Source organism: Malus sylvestris, chromosome 1 (genome assembly GCF_916048215.2).
Source record: "Malus sylvestris chromosome 1, drMalSylv7.2, whole genome shotgun sequence".
Classification (NCBI taxonomy): Eukaryota; Viridiplantae; Streptophyta; class Magnoliopsida; order Rosales; family Rosaceae; genus Malus; species Malus sylvestris.
In genome coordinates this window covers 6054464-6074200 of record NC_062260.1, presented here as the reverse complement: position 1 = coordinate 6074200, position 19737 = coordinate 6054464, and the positions used below count along the sequence as shown (strand labels likewise).

General features: G+C 41.4%; 1 protein-coding gene and 1 pseudogene across 1 annotated transcript; both read right to left on the bottom strand.

Moving 5' to 3' along the window:
- The window catches only part of LOC126606448 (uncharacterized), a 59248-nt pseudogene that overhangs the window by 20548 nt on the left and 18963 nt on the right, over window positions 1-19737 (bottom strand).
- On the bottom strand, window positions 11389-13875 carry LOC126620056 (uncharacterized). The gene is made up of 7 exons (XM_050288525.1): window positions 13291-13875; window positions 13107-13216; window positions 12942-13034; window positions 12728-12871; window positions 12501-12656; window positions 12312-12422; window positions 11389-12231 (listed from the first exon to the last, which is right to left on the bottom strand). Exons 2-7 carry the CDS (start codon window positions 13155-13157, stop codon window positions 11389-11391), a joined length of 1398 nt encoding a protein of 465 aa, XP_050144482.1. The 5' UTR covers window positions 13158-13216; window positions 13291-13875.

The following is a 19737-nucleotide window of genomic DNA, read 5'->3' as shown; positions in this document are numbered from 1 at the left end:
ATATATCTTCTACTTCTTATTAGTCACACTTTTACAACGATTGTAAAACATAGTTGCTAATACGGAATCAAACATTCAAGTAGAAGAACCAACTGTTTTGAACTTATTCAAGAACAATTTACAACACCTTCGAAAGATGTGTTCTTGACACTTGCAAGACATTTCTTGCAAATACCCCTTCCAATGTCCATCCTTTCATAAAGAAAGTTTGTTCCCTTGGAGTTAATTCTTATCTTCTTTATTTGACTTCTCCTTTGACTACAATAGTCATGGTCCCTAAACTCCAACTATCTCTCTTGAAACCTTTTTCAATTGTGTTATACACATCAAACATTTTGGAGAGCATGTGTTTATTGTTCACTACATAGTTTACAATAAACTTAGTGAACCATTAGGATAGGGACACATAGGTGAAGTCCTTGCCTAGTTTCCGTCTCGTTAAGTGGTTTATCACTTCAACACTCAATGATTCAAAATCATCATAAGTCCATGTTAATGGACTATTTTTGTCAACCAACCATTATGTTCTAAACATAATTACAAACTTTCAAGAGTTGTACAAGGCAACTCTTATTTCTTCATAAAAACAAATTGTAAGTGAAGAATCATGGCACATTAAGTGTCCATGCCTTTGTGCTTTCTTCTCAAGTTCCTTGTTCATGTAACAAAGAGACAAGCACTAAGCGTTTGCATTGACTAAGAGTTGTTCAAAGCAACTCCTATTTCTTCATACAACAAATTGTAATTGAAGAATTATGACATTAAAAGTGTTGTCCTCTTTATGATAGACTTTTTCTAACATATTCTTCTAATGATACATTATCAATAGGAAGATTGTGAGGAAGAGACTACTTAGGTACATTTACAAGCCATTAAAGACAATCTATGGTTTTGTAGTACCAAGTAAGGAAACTAAAGCTTTCGGCTTTTATTTGTCAAGTGTTGGATAGCGTTTGCAAATATATTGGTAAACAAATACATAACGAATATAAATTGATTGATTTTAAGCCATTTGATTCGGGTCTTTAAATCAAAATAGCACCACCCACTATTTTTGGCAAATTCCATATCCCTCATTGGAATTCGAGAGTTTTGGATGAAACTCTTAGTAGGGTATGGGAGGCTCACTACTACCAAGCCCACCTCAGAATTATATCATGTTGGCTAGCGTTAATAATAATGAGAGAGTACACTTACTCATTTGCATCTCTTGCAAGTACCCATCTTATTTGGCCTCTAGAGAATGATTGCCTCAGAATTATATCATGTTGGCGTCATTGCACTTAGTTAAGTCATTCCCACCATGCCTAGTTCGTGTAGGGGTTCAAGCATAGCCTTAGAATTATATCATGTTGGCTAAACTCGTTGCCTACCTCACTTCATCATGTATGTGTATAGAACTCCTCCTGAGTGTAAGCACGCACTTTGTACTCCCCCATTATAGGGTGAAGCTGGTGTACGAGTCACAAACGATCGGAGCCTACCATGGTGGAAGGCCACGAAAGAGTGTTCAAAGCACTCTCACGCTTATCAACTTAATAATGGTTTGGTTGAGGGTTTTTAGGTCTCATCACACATAAATATTTATTTTAATCTTTATTAAAACAATTTTGGTCCTCTTACAACTATTGGTCCATTTGATTGTTTTAGTTGTATATAATACTCCCACTATGCTTATAAAACAGTTTTTAAAGCAAGAGTATATGATACTACTAACATAAACTTTGCATTCATTTGATGGACTATATAGTTGCCTTAGGGCCTTAGGATGACTATGAACCTTTGTTTAGATTCAACACGAGCCTAGTGTTGAATCTCGGTCTAGGGATGATGATTGATTTTAGTTACGCATTTAATCACATTAAGGCGTGTTGTCTTAGGGGCGTTGGACCCAACTACTTCATTTTCATGCATATCAAATAAAGCAAGAAATAAGTACTTCAAAGTAAAGGTGAGCTTATGCTCATTACAACATTTGCATAAATCAAATTACTTTAAAGTAAAGAAGAGCTTATGCTCTTTTACAACATTTGATCAAATCAAATTACAACCAAAATCTAATCTACACATTCCCATGGTTCAAACAAATTTGAAACGGCCTTTCACATAGCTCAATTATCATAGGCTTAGGTTCATAATCACCCTTTAATTAATTAACTCTTTAACTAATTAAATTGAATGCAACATTTTCATTTGGTTTTTGTATCCATAAAATTGATTTAAATGGAGCTAAATGAAATGAAAATCCAATTCTCATTTAAAGAGACAAAACAATTTTGTTCTCAACCTAATTTGGGCCAAAATGCAATTACCACAACCTTTGGGCAATATTGCAAAAACATAAACTTTTGGGGTCACTTTGTAAGAACACAAAAGTCCACTACTTCATGTAATTACACTAGAACCCAAAATTTAAACAATGTAAAAACTTCATTAAAGGAGCAAAACAATTTGTCCTTTAGCGTTTTTGGACCTAAACGTAAAAACGTAAACTTTTGGGCCAAAGTGCAAATACACAAAAGTATCAAAACTTTATGTAATTGCATAAAAGCCCCAAAAGTACTCCCACTTGTGGGAGGGCCGGTTTTGGAGAAGGATTAGAGTGATGTGTGTGTTGATTTGTGAGTTAGACATAAAGCATGCAAGTGGTGCATGACATAAATGTCATGCAAGTGGTGTGTGTGAAAGGGAATTAATCCTTACACACCCATCACCATTTCTTACACCATTTAAACAAATATCCAACACAATTAAACATTTGAAAAACATAAACATAAACTTTATGAAATAAATCAAAACTTTGAATCAAAACACCAAACTTTTTGTTCTTGGGAAAAATGTCAAGAACAATGAAGAACATTCATGAAAAACCCAAAAAATTTCCATGAACATTTTTACTCCAAAAACATCCCAAAACCATTCAAACTTAAGGGAAATAACATATAACCAAACTAGGGTACATAGGGGTTCCAAAATTTACTTGAAAACACTTTTAACAAGTCAAACAAGAACCCAAAATCCACCCTTTGGATTTGGCCGAAAATTCCCAAAAACATGGCACCAAATTTTAGCTCCAATATTCATGCTCATATGAACTACATCTACAACATTTGAGATGCCAAATTTTCTAACAAAATTTACATTCAAAGAAACAAGAATAAAGCTTGTAACATATTACAACTTTTTAAATCACAAACTATGAACTACAAAACCCAAAAGGATTCACCAACTACTAGACCTAGGCTCTGATACCACTTGAAGGATGATTTTGTGAAAACATGTTCATTAGAATAACATCTATAGCATGCATTTAACAATTAAAAGGCGGAATCATGCTTGCATGCATTCAAAAACAAAACAATACCCATGAAAATTCAAAGCCTAGTAGATTGGTGAACCAAGACTCAACTCAAATCAAAGTGAGTTGAGAAATATATACCTTTATAGATTCCTCTTTGCATAAGCAAAGGCTAATCACCCAAAGAGAGGGCCTTCATTCCTTGCTTCTTAGATCCATGGATTTGGATGGAAGAATATGGTTCTCCAAGTTCCCAAAATTGAGAACCTCTAAGTATCTTCACCAAGGTTAGATTGGAGAAGAAATGAGTGACCTTGGAGTAGTTAGTATGGCTAGATACACCCTCCAAGGGCCGGCCTCTTTAGAGAGAAATGGAGAGACATGTTCTCTCCAATTTTCTCCAAAACAAACCCTAAATGAATTTTGGCTATAAAGTCATATTTATACCTTAATTCATTGGAGTGGCAAACTTGTAAATAAGTCCAAAACCCACTCCAAAACCAAATGGCCGGCCATGGGATATTATTGGCCTAATTGGGCCTTTGTGAATTAAGTTGTCATACAACTTAAGTCAATGGACTTGACGTTCGAAGCCCATTGGGCCTTGAGGCCCAAAACTATCCCGAGGTCTTTAACGAACTTTATTCGTTTGATTAATTAACATATTAATTAATCCTTGCCATAAATAATTACACCATTTAATTATTCTTACTCATCTCCATTGTTTCTTCAATCTCCACCTTACATGGTGTACGATCCATTAGGTTCCTTTTAGCGAGGCAGTGGGCGATTAAAACCATTTTACATCGATTGTGAATTGAAACTTACTTTCAATTCTTCCTTTAGTGATTACACACGTTTAGGGCTTCCACAAACCATGAGTGACACCTAGCAGTATATCATGGTTACCCAAGCTAATCAGAAGAGGTGGAGAACCTATTCAGTTTAGGATTACAAATGCAATACGGTCTTTCTCTAATCTAATACTCTTGACCACATTGTTTGGTTTGATAGTTTATTTATTCATGTCTACTATCCAATGTGATTCGTGCGCTTATATGATTTCCTTGAATGTGATTTGGAACGCATTCCTAAATCTCATTCATACTCTGGCCAGAGGTTCTAAATCATATCATAGAGTATTCTCCCTCAAACCATTTGAAGGTTAGAGATCCCTTGTTGCGCATTCACTTGCCTCCATGACTAAGTGGCTTAACCCCAACCATGCCGTGGACACCCCGATAGGGTGACTTTGACACAATCAAAGATCAAGGACTTAACCACAAGACAACTGTGATGCCTCAGGTCAAAGGACTACTTTGCATTATCCCAACCATCAGTTCTTATGTGACATGAATATGAGAACTCTTCGTTGATCGTGTTCAGTGGACTCATTCTCTATTGAACACCTACGTACTTGTCTTGATGTCACACACACCAATGACTCGAGACTAGTCACTCTCCCTGAGAGAAGACACAGCACGTACCGATCTTAACGGACTGTCAATGCCTAATTGACAATCCTATGATCAGGAAAATTTAGGATGTGTCTACGAAAGAATGGTCTCATGAATCTAACTTCATTAGATCGCATTCTCCCAATCACATATTCCTTGGACTTTATCGTTTAAGCATATAACATTTATATAAGACGGCTCAAACAATAATCTTTGCCCTTTATAGTTAAACTAGATTAGCTTAACATGTGAAATGTCCATAAAGTATCATCATATGATTGGCTTTAGGGCACATTTCCAACATTTTCCAAATCTATAAAGACCATGTGTAAATCCTTTTTCCCATCTCTATATCTTTCCATCAATCTTCGTAAGAGATAGATTGCCTCCATGGTTGAGCGCCCTGCATGCCCGGATTGGTTGTCCGAAACCCGTGTCTCTTGCCTCAATCTATGCTCAATGACTCTCTCCCAAAGCTTCATTGTATGACTCATTAGCTTAATACCCCTATAGTTCATGCAATTTTGTATGTCGCCCTTATTCTTGTAGATAGGCATCAAAGTGCTCTTTCGCCACTCATTTGGCATCTTCTTCGTTTTCAAAATCCTATTGAAAAGGTCAGTGAACCATGCTATACCTATCTCTCCCAAGACTTTCCACACTTCGATCAGTATATCGTCTGGGCCCACTGCTTTTCTATGCTTCATCTTCTTCAAAACTACAAGCACTTCTTCCTTCCTGATTCGGAGATAAAATGAGTAGTTTCTACACTCTTCTGAGTTACTCAACTCCCCTAAAGAAGTACTCCTTTCATGTCCTTCATTGAAAAGATTATGAAAATAACATCTCCATCTGTCTTTGACCGCATTCTCTGTAGCAAGAACCTTTCCATCCTCATCCTTGATGCACCTCACTTGGTTTAGGTCCCTTGTCTTCTTTTCCCTTGCTCTAGCTAGTTTATAGATATCCAACTCTCATTCTTTGGTATCTAGTCACTTATACATGTCGTCATAAGCCGCTAACTTAGCTTCTCTCACAGCTTTCTTCGCCTCTTGCTTCGCTCTTCTATACCTTTCACCATTTTCATCGGTCCTGTCCTTGTATAAGGCTTTACAACATTCATTCTTAGCCTTCACCTTTGTTTGTACCTCCTCATTCCACCACCAAGATTCTTTTTGGTATGGAGCAAAGCCCTTGGACTCTCCTAATACCTCTTTTGCTACTTTTCGGATACAACTAGCCATGGAATCCCACCTTTGGCTAGCTTCCCCCTCTTTATCCCACCCACATTGGGTGATTACTTTCTCTTTGAAAATGACTTGTTTTTCTCCTTTTAGATTCCACCATCTAGTCCTTGGGCACTTCCAAGTCTTGTTCTTTTTTCTCACTCTTTTGATATGTACATCCATCACCAACAAGCGATGTTGATTAGCCAAGCTCTCTCCCGGTATAACTTTGCAATCCTTACAAGTTATACGATCCCCTTTCCTCATTAGAAGAAAATCTATTTGTGTTTTTGACGATCCACTCTTGTAGGTGATCACATGTTCTTCTCTCTTCTTAAAGAAGGTGTTGGCTAAGAAGAGATCATATACCATTGCAAAATCCAAGATAGCTTCCCCATCCTCGTTTCTCTTCCCAAAACCATGGCCACCATGAAAACCTCCATAGTTGCCTGTCTCCCTGCCCACGTGTCCATTTCAATCTCCTCCTATAAATAACTTCTCCGTCTGGGCAATTCCTTGCACCAAGTCTCCAAGGTCTTCCCAAAATTTCTCCTTCGAACTCGTATCTAACCCTACTTGAGGTGCGTACGCACTAATCACATTGATGAGTTCTTGTCCTATTACAATCTTGATTGCCATGATTCTATCTCCTACCCTCTTGACATCTACAACATCTTGTGTCAAGGTCTTGTCCACGATGATGCCAATACCGTTTCTCGTTCTATTTGTGCCCGAATACCAAAGTTTAAACCCTAAGTTTTCTAGATCCTTTGCCTTAAGACCAACCCACTTAGTTTCTTGTAGGCACATAATATTTATCCTTCTCCTCACCATAACTTCCACTACTTCCATAGATTTTCCCGTTAAGGTTCCTATATTCCACGTTCCTAAACGCATTCTACTCTCTTGGACTCTACCCTTCTGTCCTAGCTTCTTCACCCTCCCCCGTCCCATAAGATCAAAGTACTTCTTTTGTGTGTCCTGTGTAAAGTTGATAGGAGCATATGCTCCCAAACAACTTTGAGTGGAGTCGTTCGAAAATAAGTTTCTATGGCCCCCTTACTCATTTAACACTGCATCCGGGTGCTGATGGAGATATAGCGACCCTTGCTCACTTATCACTGTGCTCGGGCCACACAGAGCGCCACTTACGGGTGACACCTTAGCTTTAGCGTGATTTCGTTCTGGATTCATTTTCATAAGGATTCGACGTAATTGAGGAGTGCCGGCTGTCGACTACCTGACGCCCTCCCCCTCCTCCTTTACCCAGGCTTGGGACCGGCAATGTAAGTTAAACTTACACAGGCGGAGTTCACATAGTACTGACATAGACCAAAAAAAACATAATGCAAACCTTTTAATAGTAAAAGACAAACTCTCAGTTGAAATATAAAGACCTTGGCCATGGTAACTATATCAGGAATGACATCCTGTGTTTCAAAGCCCCAATAATGGCTTCCAGTGCGGCCAAATCCAGTTTGTACTTCATCAGCAATGCAGACACCACCAGCCTTGCAAACAATGTCATAAACCAGTTTTAAATATCCAGGGGCCAGTTCAACTGCTCCTCCAACTCCTTGAAGTTAGATAAAGCAAAAAATACTTCCATCAATTATTAACTTTTGTTTGGATCAAAACTTGAACTTTGGGCTCAAGAAAGGAGCTGGCCCAAAAGGAGGCCCGAAAGGGAAGATAGCCGAAGCCCAGTCAAAACCCAGAAGGCAGAAAGGGCCTTTTCTGACGTAGTGCAGCTCATGAAGACCACTTGCTTACCTACCCAAAGGCCAAGTGGTGTGGACTGATCAGCTACACAGCCCATAAAGCACTTTACGATGGCATCGCATGTAAAATAGTTGATGAGTCATCATCCTTACACCACATTTGGGCAAGGCTGCTGCTACAGAAAACCAAGCCGAATTGTCTATATAAGAAGAAAGGAAAACCAGGAATAAGGACACTCAATCAAACAAACAAATGCAAGCACAAACTCTGCTCAAAGCCAGATTTGCCTTCAAAACAAAGCTGTAGTCAGCCTTCATCCCTTTCGGGACAAGCCTTCATCCCTCTCGGGATAACCCTCTCTTCAACCCTTTATAATAGCTTTGCTACATTGTTCAACCTTGCTGTAGTATTGATTCATCTTTTGTAATCTCTCTCTCTCTATCCCCCTAAGCTTTCAGACCTTTGACAAAACTACAAAGATAAGAACCTGCAAGACGAGCAACCTTACCCAATAAGGTTTAACCTTGCCCGACCTTCTTCGCTTTGTTTTTGTCTTTTCAATATGTTGTATACTTCGAGTTATATGCAAGTTATTTCTAGCAATATGACTATTAAAAGGCTTTCTCAGTACTTGAATCCGATTTGAATATATCGTCAGTGTTCAAACCAGATCCAAGTCCTAAGCCCTCGGGCATGTAAATCTGATTAGTTAAAAGTCCTTGGCCTCAAGGCATAAAAAAGAACCTTATGTGGACTTAACCCGTCCACGACAGTCCTTGATAATAGAGAAGTCCGAAGTTACTTGGGGCGCAAGTAATCAACCTACCCTCTAGTTTTCTTCCTATTATATCATGATTACCATAGAACGCTTGAGCATGGATTGGATTCTAATGGAAAGCCTCAAGGCCTACACCTAAGGCCCCACAAAGGCATCCATTTGGATTCATTCCGTTCTGCGATCTAAAGAGTCGAAGTATAAGAATGAACTCTGATGGGAAGCCTCAAGGCCTACACCTAAGGCCCCACGAAGGCACCTATTTGGGTTCATTCTACTTCTTGGACTCAGGTAATCAAAAGTATAATAGTTAGAAAACTCCGGCAATCACGAGAACAAATATGATGTGTTCGAGCACCGGTTTAGTTATTGATGGGAAGCCTCAAGGCCTACACCTAAGGCCCCACAAAGGCACCTGTTATAACTAACACGGTTTCTTGGATACATACATATATGCAACTAAAACGCGACATCCATTTTACATCTGCCATGCTAAAGATGGCAGTGGCACGCTTGAGCACCTAAATGTTAACCTTGATTGTGAGCCTCAAGGCCTATACCTAAGTCCCCACAAAGGCACCTCTTAAAGTTAACGCAGTCCTTCTCTTTCAGCCTTGCCCGACGAGTCTTGCCCGACGAGACTTGCCCGACAACGCCCGATAGAGAAGCAGAAGCCCGACAGCAGCCCTCAACCGGCGCCAACCTCCAGGGGAGCTGTGTGCTCGTCGGCCAGGAAACATCCCCGACGGAAATTCCTGACGCGAACATAGTTTTGGCACGCCCGGTGGGATATTAAACTTCTTAATCTTGCATGTCCAAAAAGAAAAGCCATCAACTTGGCAAAAAGAATCCAAAGGAAGGTCTTCTACAAATGGCAGATCAATTAGAAAACCCTTCCTCCCTATCAGGACAGGTGGTCCTAGAAAGCCCAACCGCATCTGAGAGATCGGAAGGAAAGGGAACTAATGAAGAACTACATGCTACGATGATCCAAGTGCTAAAAAGCATGGAGAGAATCTCCTTGGAAACTAAGGGAGATGTGAGTAGGCTCTGTACACTAACAGGGAATCTACAGAGAATACTTGATTTGGAGTTCTCTACTCCAAAAGGGGCTCAGGGAGGTGGGATGAGCCAAGTTATTTTGAGAAATGAACCAATCATTCCCTTATTCCCACTACTAGAAGAAGAAAAAGATAGGGGAAAGAAAAAGGTAGTTCCTGAAGGGACTCAACCGGTGATGGAGCCAGTTCTGGAGAAGGAGCTTCCCAGCTTCCCATTATTATCATTCAATAACAGGAAGCCAAGTGAGCAAGAAAGAACGAGGTACGGAATGCTAGCTATGATGGGAGATACTAGCGGAAAGGAGGGCTCCACTACTTCAGATAAACCACCACCTTATAGGCCACCCCCGTTGGTGAATAAAGGTGGAGGAACTAGTTGGAGGAAGCCCGAACCAAGGAGGGAAGCAAGTGCGGGCAACGACCGGAGCCCAAAAATCGAATATGCTCTCCTCGGGCATAATGATATTCTAGCTACTCAGCAGCTGAGGGAGGAATTAGCTGAGTTGAGAAGGACAGTTGCTCAAAATGCTCAACCGCGAGCTCGTCCAGTGTTCAGGATCACTTACCAAAAACCTTATCCTTTATATATTGACGAGCTAAATCCATTCCCTCTCAACTTATGCCCGCATTCCCAACATTCACGGGTGAGGACAACCCGAATTACAAATTGAGGTTGTTTGGGAATTCATTGGCAGGGTTAGCATCTCAGTGGTATTCTCTATTGCCCCCTAACTCTATCGCCAACTGGAGGCAAATGGAGATGGCTTTCCATGAACAGTTCTACAGAATAGAACCAGAATTGACTATCAATAACCTTGTTGAAGTCAAACAATACGATCATGAGTCTACTGAGGACTTCATGATGAGGTTCAGGAAAACAAGGATGAGATGCCAATTTCCCGTCAACCAAGCGCAGCTCATATCGATTGCTCAAAGGGCTTTGAAATTACCTTTGAGGAAAAGATTTTATGATGCACAGTTTAATGAGCTGCAAGAATTGGTAATTGCTGCCACGAAGTATGAGAGGCTGTTGCAAGAAGAGCAACAAGTGAAGCACACTTCCAAAGTTCCTCATTTCTACAAAAATAAGGCTGCAATTCATCGTGTGGAAGTGGGAGAAACCAGGCCAGAGCATGAGATTGGCTGTGATGAAGAGGACATGGAAGTGTGTGCCGCTGAGATGACCACACCTTTCAAGCCATTGACGGTAAAGGGGCTAGTCCAACCTGTCAAGGATCAGAAGGTTGTAATGAACGATGGTGGTTTTGTCCCCATAAAACCACCCAAGTACCAGAGTTATTCATTCGATCTATCCAAGGCACTTGAGATCTACGAAGAACTGGTACGGGCAAGAGTAATCTTGCCCGACAATGCCAAAAAAATGCCCAAGCTGGAAGAACTCAGGGGGAAAAAGTATTGTAAGGTGCACTATACCTTCAACCATTCCATAGTTAATTGTGTCCAGTTTAGAGATTGGATACAAGATCTTATAGTGAAGGGAAAGCTGTTACTCGACTCGCCCCAAGCCAGTATGATGGTAGATACTAACCCTTTCCCTAAGGCTCCTATCAATATGATCAACCTCATTTTACAAGAGCCAGGGTCACCATTTGGTACTGCAGGGAAAGGAAAGGGCCCAGGGTGTCCCAACACCTCTGCATGAATAAAGTGCCATGAAGGGGATCAAGGGACCAAGATCAGGTCCTAAGATTAGTGTTATCAGGGGAGGAAGAAGAAAGCAAATAAGGGGGGCAAAGAGCTGCCCAAAGTAAATTCAAAACAGTACCAAAGAGCAGAGTAGGAAGCAAATTACATATTCATTCCAATAAGAAAAGAGTTACAAATCATCCTATTCTAAAAAATTTACATCTTCACATAGGGTGATTATTCGAGAATGATATGTTTTCATAATGGCAAATATCCTACTGGGTTCGGCCAAAATAGTATGGTTATTTACAAGTTGAGACCGGGCACGCTCTAGCTCCGAATTTGACTTATCCACTCCCTCAATTTGATTTTCAAGGGTATCTAGAAGAGTTGCTTGTTCTGCTTTAAGAGCAACCAATTGCTTCTCCAGCTGTTGGATTTTAGAAGTAACAACTCTGACCCTTTCTATTGTCTGCAAGCTTTCTTCCATCAACCGATCAACTTGGGCAGAGGTGCTTGATTCTTTCTCCATAAAGCCTTTTGCCCGATTAGCCTGTCTGTCCACTCTCTGGTATTGTTCCCTAAGGGCTCTCAGGTTCTCAAAGAAAGATAGAAAAGAATCATGTTGAGGTTTTGATAGCCGACCGGCTTTGAAAGACTCAGTTATGATCTTTTCAAAATCACAAAGAGCCTTCAGGCTGAATGAAGCGGTGAAATCTTTCTTTGCCCATTCCTGAAGGACTCGTTGTTGCTCTGAAGAAATGGGGGTGGCTGAAGAATGTTTTGAAGATTTCAACCGTGTCTCAAGCCGTCCAAGTGCTTCAAAAAATGTGGGCATCTTAGCAGGGTTTGGAGATGCGGAATGAGGAGGATCCTGCACTGCAGCTTTCTCTAATGGAGGAATGCCCATTGAGGGGGCAATTTCTTCCTGCCCGATCTGCTTAATTCCAGAAGGGGGAATCACAGTACCTTCAGAGGATGAGTGAGGATGAGAGTGCTTTGATTTACGGACTAAATGGGGAGGGGAAGTTTCTCTTGGAGCTTGCTGCAGAAAGCCAAAAGACCAGGTCAAGACAATTTGAATACAGTTTGAGGCAAAAGAGGATTTGGAGAGATGAAATGTACCTGACTCAGCCCCGGGGTTTCAATAGGAAGAGGACTAATTCCTGGTTGGCGGGAAAATTTCTCACCACCAGCAGGAGAGTGATGAGCTGCACCTGAACCTGTACCAGTGCCCTAGAGGTACCCAAAGATAGCAGTAATTGTCAGTAAATAGAGCGTAAGAGAAAGAACAAGAAGAAAATACTCCCATACCTGAGTTTGGTCTTGAGGAGGAGAAAGAGGTTTATCAACTGTCGGGCAAGCAAATACCCGCGAAATTGCTACCTTTGAGGCTATAGGGATCTCAGGGACTATGGGCTCATTATCTAAAACCACTATTGTAGGAGGTGGCTCATATACCGGAGAAGGCTATAGAGAACGTGAGTAAAAGTTAGTTGGGAAGCAATGTACAGAAGTTCAATATGGAATATGTGACTCACCAAGTTACTGTCCTCATCCACGAAGTGCAACATAACTCCTATAGATGGATCGAATTGAGAAGAAGGGGTTGCGTCCAGAGCAGTAGAAGAAGTCATAGACCTCAGATGAGGGCCATAACAAGGCAAGGAAGCAGATGCTCCAGCCTAAAAATATTCAGACATTAGGTCCAGAAATTGGAAAGTTATCCAAGAATTAGAAGAGAAGAAAAAGCACCTCTGAAGGGTCGACCTGGGAAGGAGATAGGCTTTTCTCTCGGGCAAATTGTGGAGAGGCTTCGGGCGGAGAGAGCTTTTCCTTTCTTGCGGCCTGAGTCAAATAATCAGATTTGGAGTTATATGAGAGCAAGAAGAGGCCTAAAGAAAAATATATAAATCATACCTCAAGTTTTTTTAGGGCAGTATTTTGCAGTTCTTTGGCCTTTTTGAGCATTGCAGCTCTCAGTGGTTCCTCCTTAGAAGCAAGGATTGGTCTTTTAGATGCTTGGGGTCCTGTTCGTCGGTAAAGGAGACAATTAGATAAAGGAGAAAGGTAACAGTTTTGATGAAGAAAAACAGAAGCTCACTTGAGGATTGTTGCTTCTTTCTGCCTGCCTTAGGAACTGGAGCAGATGGGGCTGATGACTTAGGAGGAGCGGTAGTTCTTGCTCTCTTACTTTTTCTAGTAAGAGTTGGTCGTGTGGTTTTGGGTAGAGGTACTGGATCAGGATCTGAAGTCTTAATCACAGCCGCTTTCTTTCGCTTAGGTGCTTTAATAAGTACCTCGGGTGTTTCTTCAGCTCCTGAATCCCCAAAGGATTCTGAAGCATCTGCACCCTCCCCAGCTTCTCGTCTCCCAGTCTTTGCGGCAGCTCCATGAAGAATTGCAGCATCAGCAGAGTCATCCTCGGATTCAATGACCTCCGATTCAACATCCACTGGAGCTGCAGAATTCAGCAAAAGTAAGGATAGAAGGACTCCAGAAAGGAAGCAAAATCAGATTGAAAGAGAAGTACCTATCAAAAGTGATCGATTCTTCTCTTGGATCATCTCGTTCCAATTCTTAAGTTCGCCCGAGCCAGGGTATGACTTAAGTGAAAGTTGGTTGAAAAGGCGATCGTGAGTCTCTTTCAAATCTCCTCCATACTTCTTAGTCCATTTGTCTTCCCACCAAGAAGAAAAGAGCGAGGTGCACTCAAAATTGAGAATGATGGACTTTCGGGCCGCTTGACTCATTACTTCAAGACTGCGTCGGGCAACTCGAAATGTCACTTCAGATGGAGTTGGTAACCGGAATGAAGTGCCATAATGGACAGAATCGAAGAACGGGACAGGAATGGCCTGTCTAAATCCTAACTGCCTGCTGCAGAAGTTAGGGTGGTACACTTCTAATCCTCGGTCATATCTATTGCCTCGAACTCCCCAGGCCAGGTCTCTCGGTTGAATGCAACTAATAAATTTCTCCCTGCAAAAGGGGGTAGCATCTTCGCCAAGGGCATCTTGAAAGACTTGGTCAGAAAACCAAGGATATCTTCTCAAGACCGACGCGCCCCATTCTAAATCAGATCGAGTCTTACAAACTCTGAAGAAATAGAAGCAGGCAAAGGTGGAATGATCTATAGGGGCAGCTTCAGCCAGGATTCGGGCAGGGGCCACACCCTCCGGGAACTCCACATTAGCAGCCCGAAATTCCGGGAAGTACCATTGAAGCCAAATTTGTATCATCTATATAGGTCCATTCAAGTTGGTCTCAAATGGCTCGCCTTGAGTCATTTCGAAAAGAAGATGATAAAGATAGGAAAGGAGGAATGGACCTGTAGCTACGTCATCAAAGTTGTGAAGAGCTTCTACTAAGGGGATCCATTCAACCCTCACCCCTTTAGATTTGTTAGGGAAGATGTGCTTGTTGAGCCAGTATAAGAGGAAATACATGTGCTCCTGATCTTTATCAACTCGAGGTGAGCCCACCCTAAAATTCTCCTTTACGAAGGGGATGAATCCTTTGAAGGAGGTCCCATAACTCTTGAAAGTTGCAGAGTTATAGTTCAAAGAGAGGAAGGCAGCAGATGAACTTGAGCTTCCAGTGGTAGAGGATGGAACCCAGTCTTGAGTAACGTCCACTATCCTGCCCAAGGGCCTTAAGCCGAAAACCTGAGCCATGTCAAGAATGGTGGGAGACATGAGGCCCATACGGAAGTCAAAAGTATTCGTGCCCGAATTCCAGAAAAGGAGGGCAGAAACAAGCAGTTCGGGCTTGCGAATAATAGAGGTCTTCGAAAGCATGATTAACTCATAAATACCATTATTCATCCATTTCTTCTTAAAAGTAGGCTCTAAATCATCAATCCATTGAGCCCAGGCATGATCGTTCATCAGAGGAAAGCCTCGACGATATGATGACCATTTGGAGGAAGAGATACCCGACCTAGCCGAGTAGGGATTTGGGGAAAACCAGTTATCTCTAGGCATGTTGCTTTCCACCACGGAAGGGATCCGAGAAATCCAGGCGGGACCCAATGATTATACCCCATGCGCCTCAAAGAAAAGCTCGGAATGCAGACCTGCCCGAGGGCGATGCAGCCCATTGAGTAAACGACGCAGAGTGGCGATTCCTTCGCCAGATTCGTAAGAGGGTTGGGTTTGACTAGATTCCGCAGTCATTTGAGGAAGTTCGAGAAGGGAATACCGAGGAAGATGACGAGGGCGAAACCTTAGAGAAGGATTTCTTGTTGTGAACACAGGGGATTGAGGAGTTCAACCGCAAGGGGTTCGTGGGTTTTATAAAGAGCCTATTTCAATCAATATTGGCGCCTGGAATTCCAGGCTAAATATTAATTGAAGGGGGCACTGTTTGGATCAAAACTTGAACTTTGGGCTCAAGAAAGGAGCTAGCCCAAAAGGAGGCCCGAAAGGGAAGATAGCCGAAGCCCAGTCAAAACCCAGAAGGAAGAAATGGCCTTTTCTAACTTAGTGCAGCTCATGAAGACCACTTGCTTACCTACCTAAAAGCCAAGTGGTGTGGACTGATCAGCTACACAGCCCATAAAGCACTTTACGGTGGCATCACATGTAAAATAGTTGATGAGTCATCATCCTCACACCACATTCGGGCAAGGCTGCTGCTACAGAAAACCAAGCCGAATTGTCTATATAAGAAGAAAGGAAAACCAGGAATAAGGACACTCAATCAAACAAACAAATGCAAGCACAAACTCTGCTCAAAGCCAGATTTGCCTTCAAAACAAAGCTGTAGTCAGCCTTCATCCCTTTCGGGATAACCCTCTCTTCAACCCTTTGTAATAGCTCTGCTACCTTGTTCAACCTTGCTGTAGTATCGATTCATCTTTTGTAATCTCTCTCTCTCTATCCCTCTAAGCTTTCAGACCTTTGAAAAAACTACAAAGATAGGAACCTGCAAGACGAGCAACCTTACCCGATAAGGTTTAACCTTGCCCAACCTTCTTTGCTTTGTTTTTGTCTTTTCAATATGTTGTATACTTCCAGTTATATGCAAGTTATTTCTAGCAATATCACTATTAAAAGGCTTTCTCAGTACTTGAATCCAATTTGAATATATCGTCAGTGTTCAAACCAGATCCAAGTCCTAAGCCCTCGGGCATGTAAATCTGATCAGTTAAAAGTCCTTGGCCTCAAGGCATAAAAAAGAACCTTATGTGGACTTAACCCATCCACGACAGTCCTTGATAAACGAGAAGTCCGAAGTTACTTGGGGCGCAAGTAATCAACCTACCCTCTAGTTTTCTTTCTATTATATCATGATTACCATAAAACGCTTGAGCATGGAATGGATTCTAATGGAAAGCCTCAAGGCCTACACCTAAGGCCCCACAAAGGCATCAATTTGGATTCATTCTGTTCTGCGATCTAAAGAGTCGAAGTATAAGAATGAACTCTGATGGGAAGCCTCAAGGCCTACACCTAAGGCCCCACGAAGGCACCTATTTGGGTTCATTCTACTTCTTGGACTCGGGTAATCAGAAGTATAATAGTTAGAAAACTCCGGCAATCACGAGAACAAATACGATGTGTTCGAGCACCGGTTTAGTTATTGATGGGAAGCCTCAAGGCCTACACCTAAGGCCTCACAAAGGCACCTGTTATAACTAACACGGTTTCTTGGATACATACATATATGCAACTAAAACGCGACATCCATTTTACATCTGCCATGCTAAAGATGGCAGTGGCACGCCTGAGCACCTAAATGTTAACCTTGATTGTGAGCCTCAAGGCCTACACCTAAGGCCCCACAAAGGCACCTCTCAAAGTTAACGCTGTCTTTCTCTTTCAGCCTTGCCCGACGAACCTTGCCCGACGAGTCTTGCCCGACGTGACTTGCCCGACAACGCCCAATAGTGAAGCAGAAGCCCGACAGCAGCCCTCAACCGGCGCCAACCTCCAAGGGAGCTGTGTGCTCGTCGGCCAGGAAACATCCCCGACGGAAATTCCTGACGCGAACAACTTTCTCATCACACAGCATTCTATGTATCAATTTTTTGCCACATTAAAAACAACAGTAAGTACTGACCTGTATTGTTTCAGATATAAACCCAGCAACTTTTCCTGAAGTTCCATAGTCAATGTGATCTTGTACATCTTTAGCATAACTGTTGGCATCAGAGCCAAAGATCTGGATTTACAACGTGATGAATGGCATGATGTATTATATAGTTTAAATTGGGTAACATAGTAGGGAGCCAAATAATGAAGACTCAGAAAGTGGACAGATTGACGAATGTGTGCATGGCATAAGTATCGAGGGTCGTACCCAGTGCATGGCATAAGTATATGTTAGAAAATTTACACACAATCTAATCATAGACTAGTAAGTTTTTTCAGTCATAAGACATTATCCACTGTGAATATTTGCAACTGTTATTTGAATAAGAATGGGGAAAAGATTTAAACTCAGATATAGTTTTAATCGCATTTTATAGAATTTTATTTTGAGATGTTGCGCCTGAAAAGCAACAAAATATGTCAGAAAGATGAAAAAAATTCATGGATAACTCCAGGTGTACATCACGAGACCAGATTGAACAGCATACACACAAGTCGCAGGTAACAGCTGTTGGAATACTAAGGACATACATGTTTTCATAATCAGAATCCAATTCAAATTTGATAAACTGGTTAACTTAACCGAAACCCCTTCCCTACCTCCTCGAACAAAACTTTAGTTATTCCCAGGTTCTACGTAGAACTAACAATAGCATATAAAATTTAGATGTATTCTAAAAAGAGCATGCTTGGAGATGGAACAAGAAGAAGAAGGAACAAACCTGTGGAATTGGATACTTCCATGTGTTTAAAGCCGTCAAACCAATTGTGTTCGAACTTCCCCCATGATATGCATTTCTCAACGAAATCATATCGAGACTACCACTGTATAGACAAGCCATCAGCATTGCTAATTCATTTGCTTCTGTCCCAGAATTCACAAAGTAAACAACCTGCATTTTATAACCGTCTATCTATTTAGTAGTTGGAGACAAGAAAAAGGTGATAATGAAGCACACAAAATGGATTGCACAAGCATCCTAGAAGTTCGACGAAGATGCCAATAATGAAGCACATGTTTCCAATTATAATAAAACCAAGGTTAGTTATTTAACGATCGCACTGCTTGAGATGAGTGAGTAATTGAACAACACAACTTTAAATTTCCAGGCATTTTGGAAGCTAATGCCTCGTGTGATGTAAGTAAATGGTTGTGGCACGCTGTAGAAGCCTGCTCTGTTCTACGATAGCATTCAAAACATCTGGATGACAATGTCCACAAGAAACGGTTACTATCCCGGCGAAAGCGTCAAGACACCGCCTGCCATTCTCGTCGAACAAATATTGCATCTTCCTTCAACAATATGGAGCTGAGCACACAACGAGAAATGGAAATAATTTCAAATCCCGAATGAAGGAATTTAAAAACCCAAATCCGAAATCTAAAATCCGTAGAGAAAACAAACAAACAAACAAACAAACATACATGCATACAGGATTCTTATAATAATGGAAAGGGAAGGACCCAGAAACTTGTTTCGCTTCTGGAATACTTGATCGGCTAGAGGTCCATTGTAAGGCTGAGGCTCGTAATCGAAGGGTGGCAGCAACGGTTCATCAAAACCACCAGCAGCAGAAGAAGGGACCGTAGTGGTAGAGAGACGACCTGCGGTAACAATGGTGGTAGTCAGCAATCTTGGCCTTAGCTTCTCCCCTTCCTCCTCCTAAAGCTTTGTTCAAGAGCTGCCTCCAGAACGAAAGCAAATTGTCTGCCCTCCTGTTATGATGACCTTTCCATACCCTCCTATTTGTACGGTGTTATGCCACTTCAACTGTTTATATTGATTTTTTTTATAGAGATAATAAGATAAAAAGCAATAAGAATATAAAATCTTGACGTGGCTTAACCGTGACCACACAAATAGAAGGGGATGGGAGGGGCATCATAACTGGAGGGTAGACAATCTGCCTCCCTCTAGAATGCCATGGATGATTTGATTCGATTTGACGTGAAAGATAGAAGGACCAAAAGCCAGGAAAACCAGAATTTTTTTTAAATGTTCAATGCGTGCGACTCGAAAGATTCCTCCATATCGCATCGGTTTATGACAAGAGGATGGTTAGCAGTGGCGAAGCCAAGAGGGCCGAAATTTAAAAGATTCCAAAGTTCAATCGAAGCGGTTGTTTTTATGTTGGAGAGTGCAAAGTTTTGAGCAATATTCATAACAAAAAATAATCTTTTCACCAAAGCGGTTGTAAGCGGTGTGGATGCAAATTTCTTTCTCCTTGATCTTGGACAATATTGCACCTACAAAACAATTAACATCTTCAGGTCAAGACCAAGAGCCTCACGCACCCACGATGAATGGGGGGATTTTGGCCGAAGAACCTCTGATGCCAAAGTTAGAACTTAGAGAGAAAAATGTTTAGTGAGTTTTTGGAGTTTTGCAAGAGTGTGGACTAAGTCTTTCAAAAAAATGGAGTGCTATTTATAGAGCATTGGGGGTGTAATG

Excerpts from the sequence above, each read along its gene's own strand:
- LOC126620056 (XM_050288525.1), bottom strand. The coding sequence starts at position 13,157 with ATGCTCAAAAAGGCCAAAGAACTGCAAAATACTGCCCTAAAAAAACTT. Across the intron at positions 13,035-13,106 it reads CTGCCCTAAAAAAACTTGAG|GCCGCAAGAAAGGAAAAGCT; the intron begins GTATGATTTATA and ends TATTTGACTCAG. Across the intron at positions 12,872-12,941 it reads CCCAGGTCGACCCTTCAGAG|GCTGGAGCATCTGCTTCCTT; the intron begins GTGCTTTTTCTT and ends GAATATTTTTAG.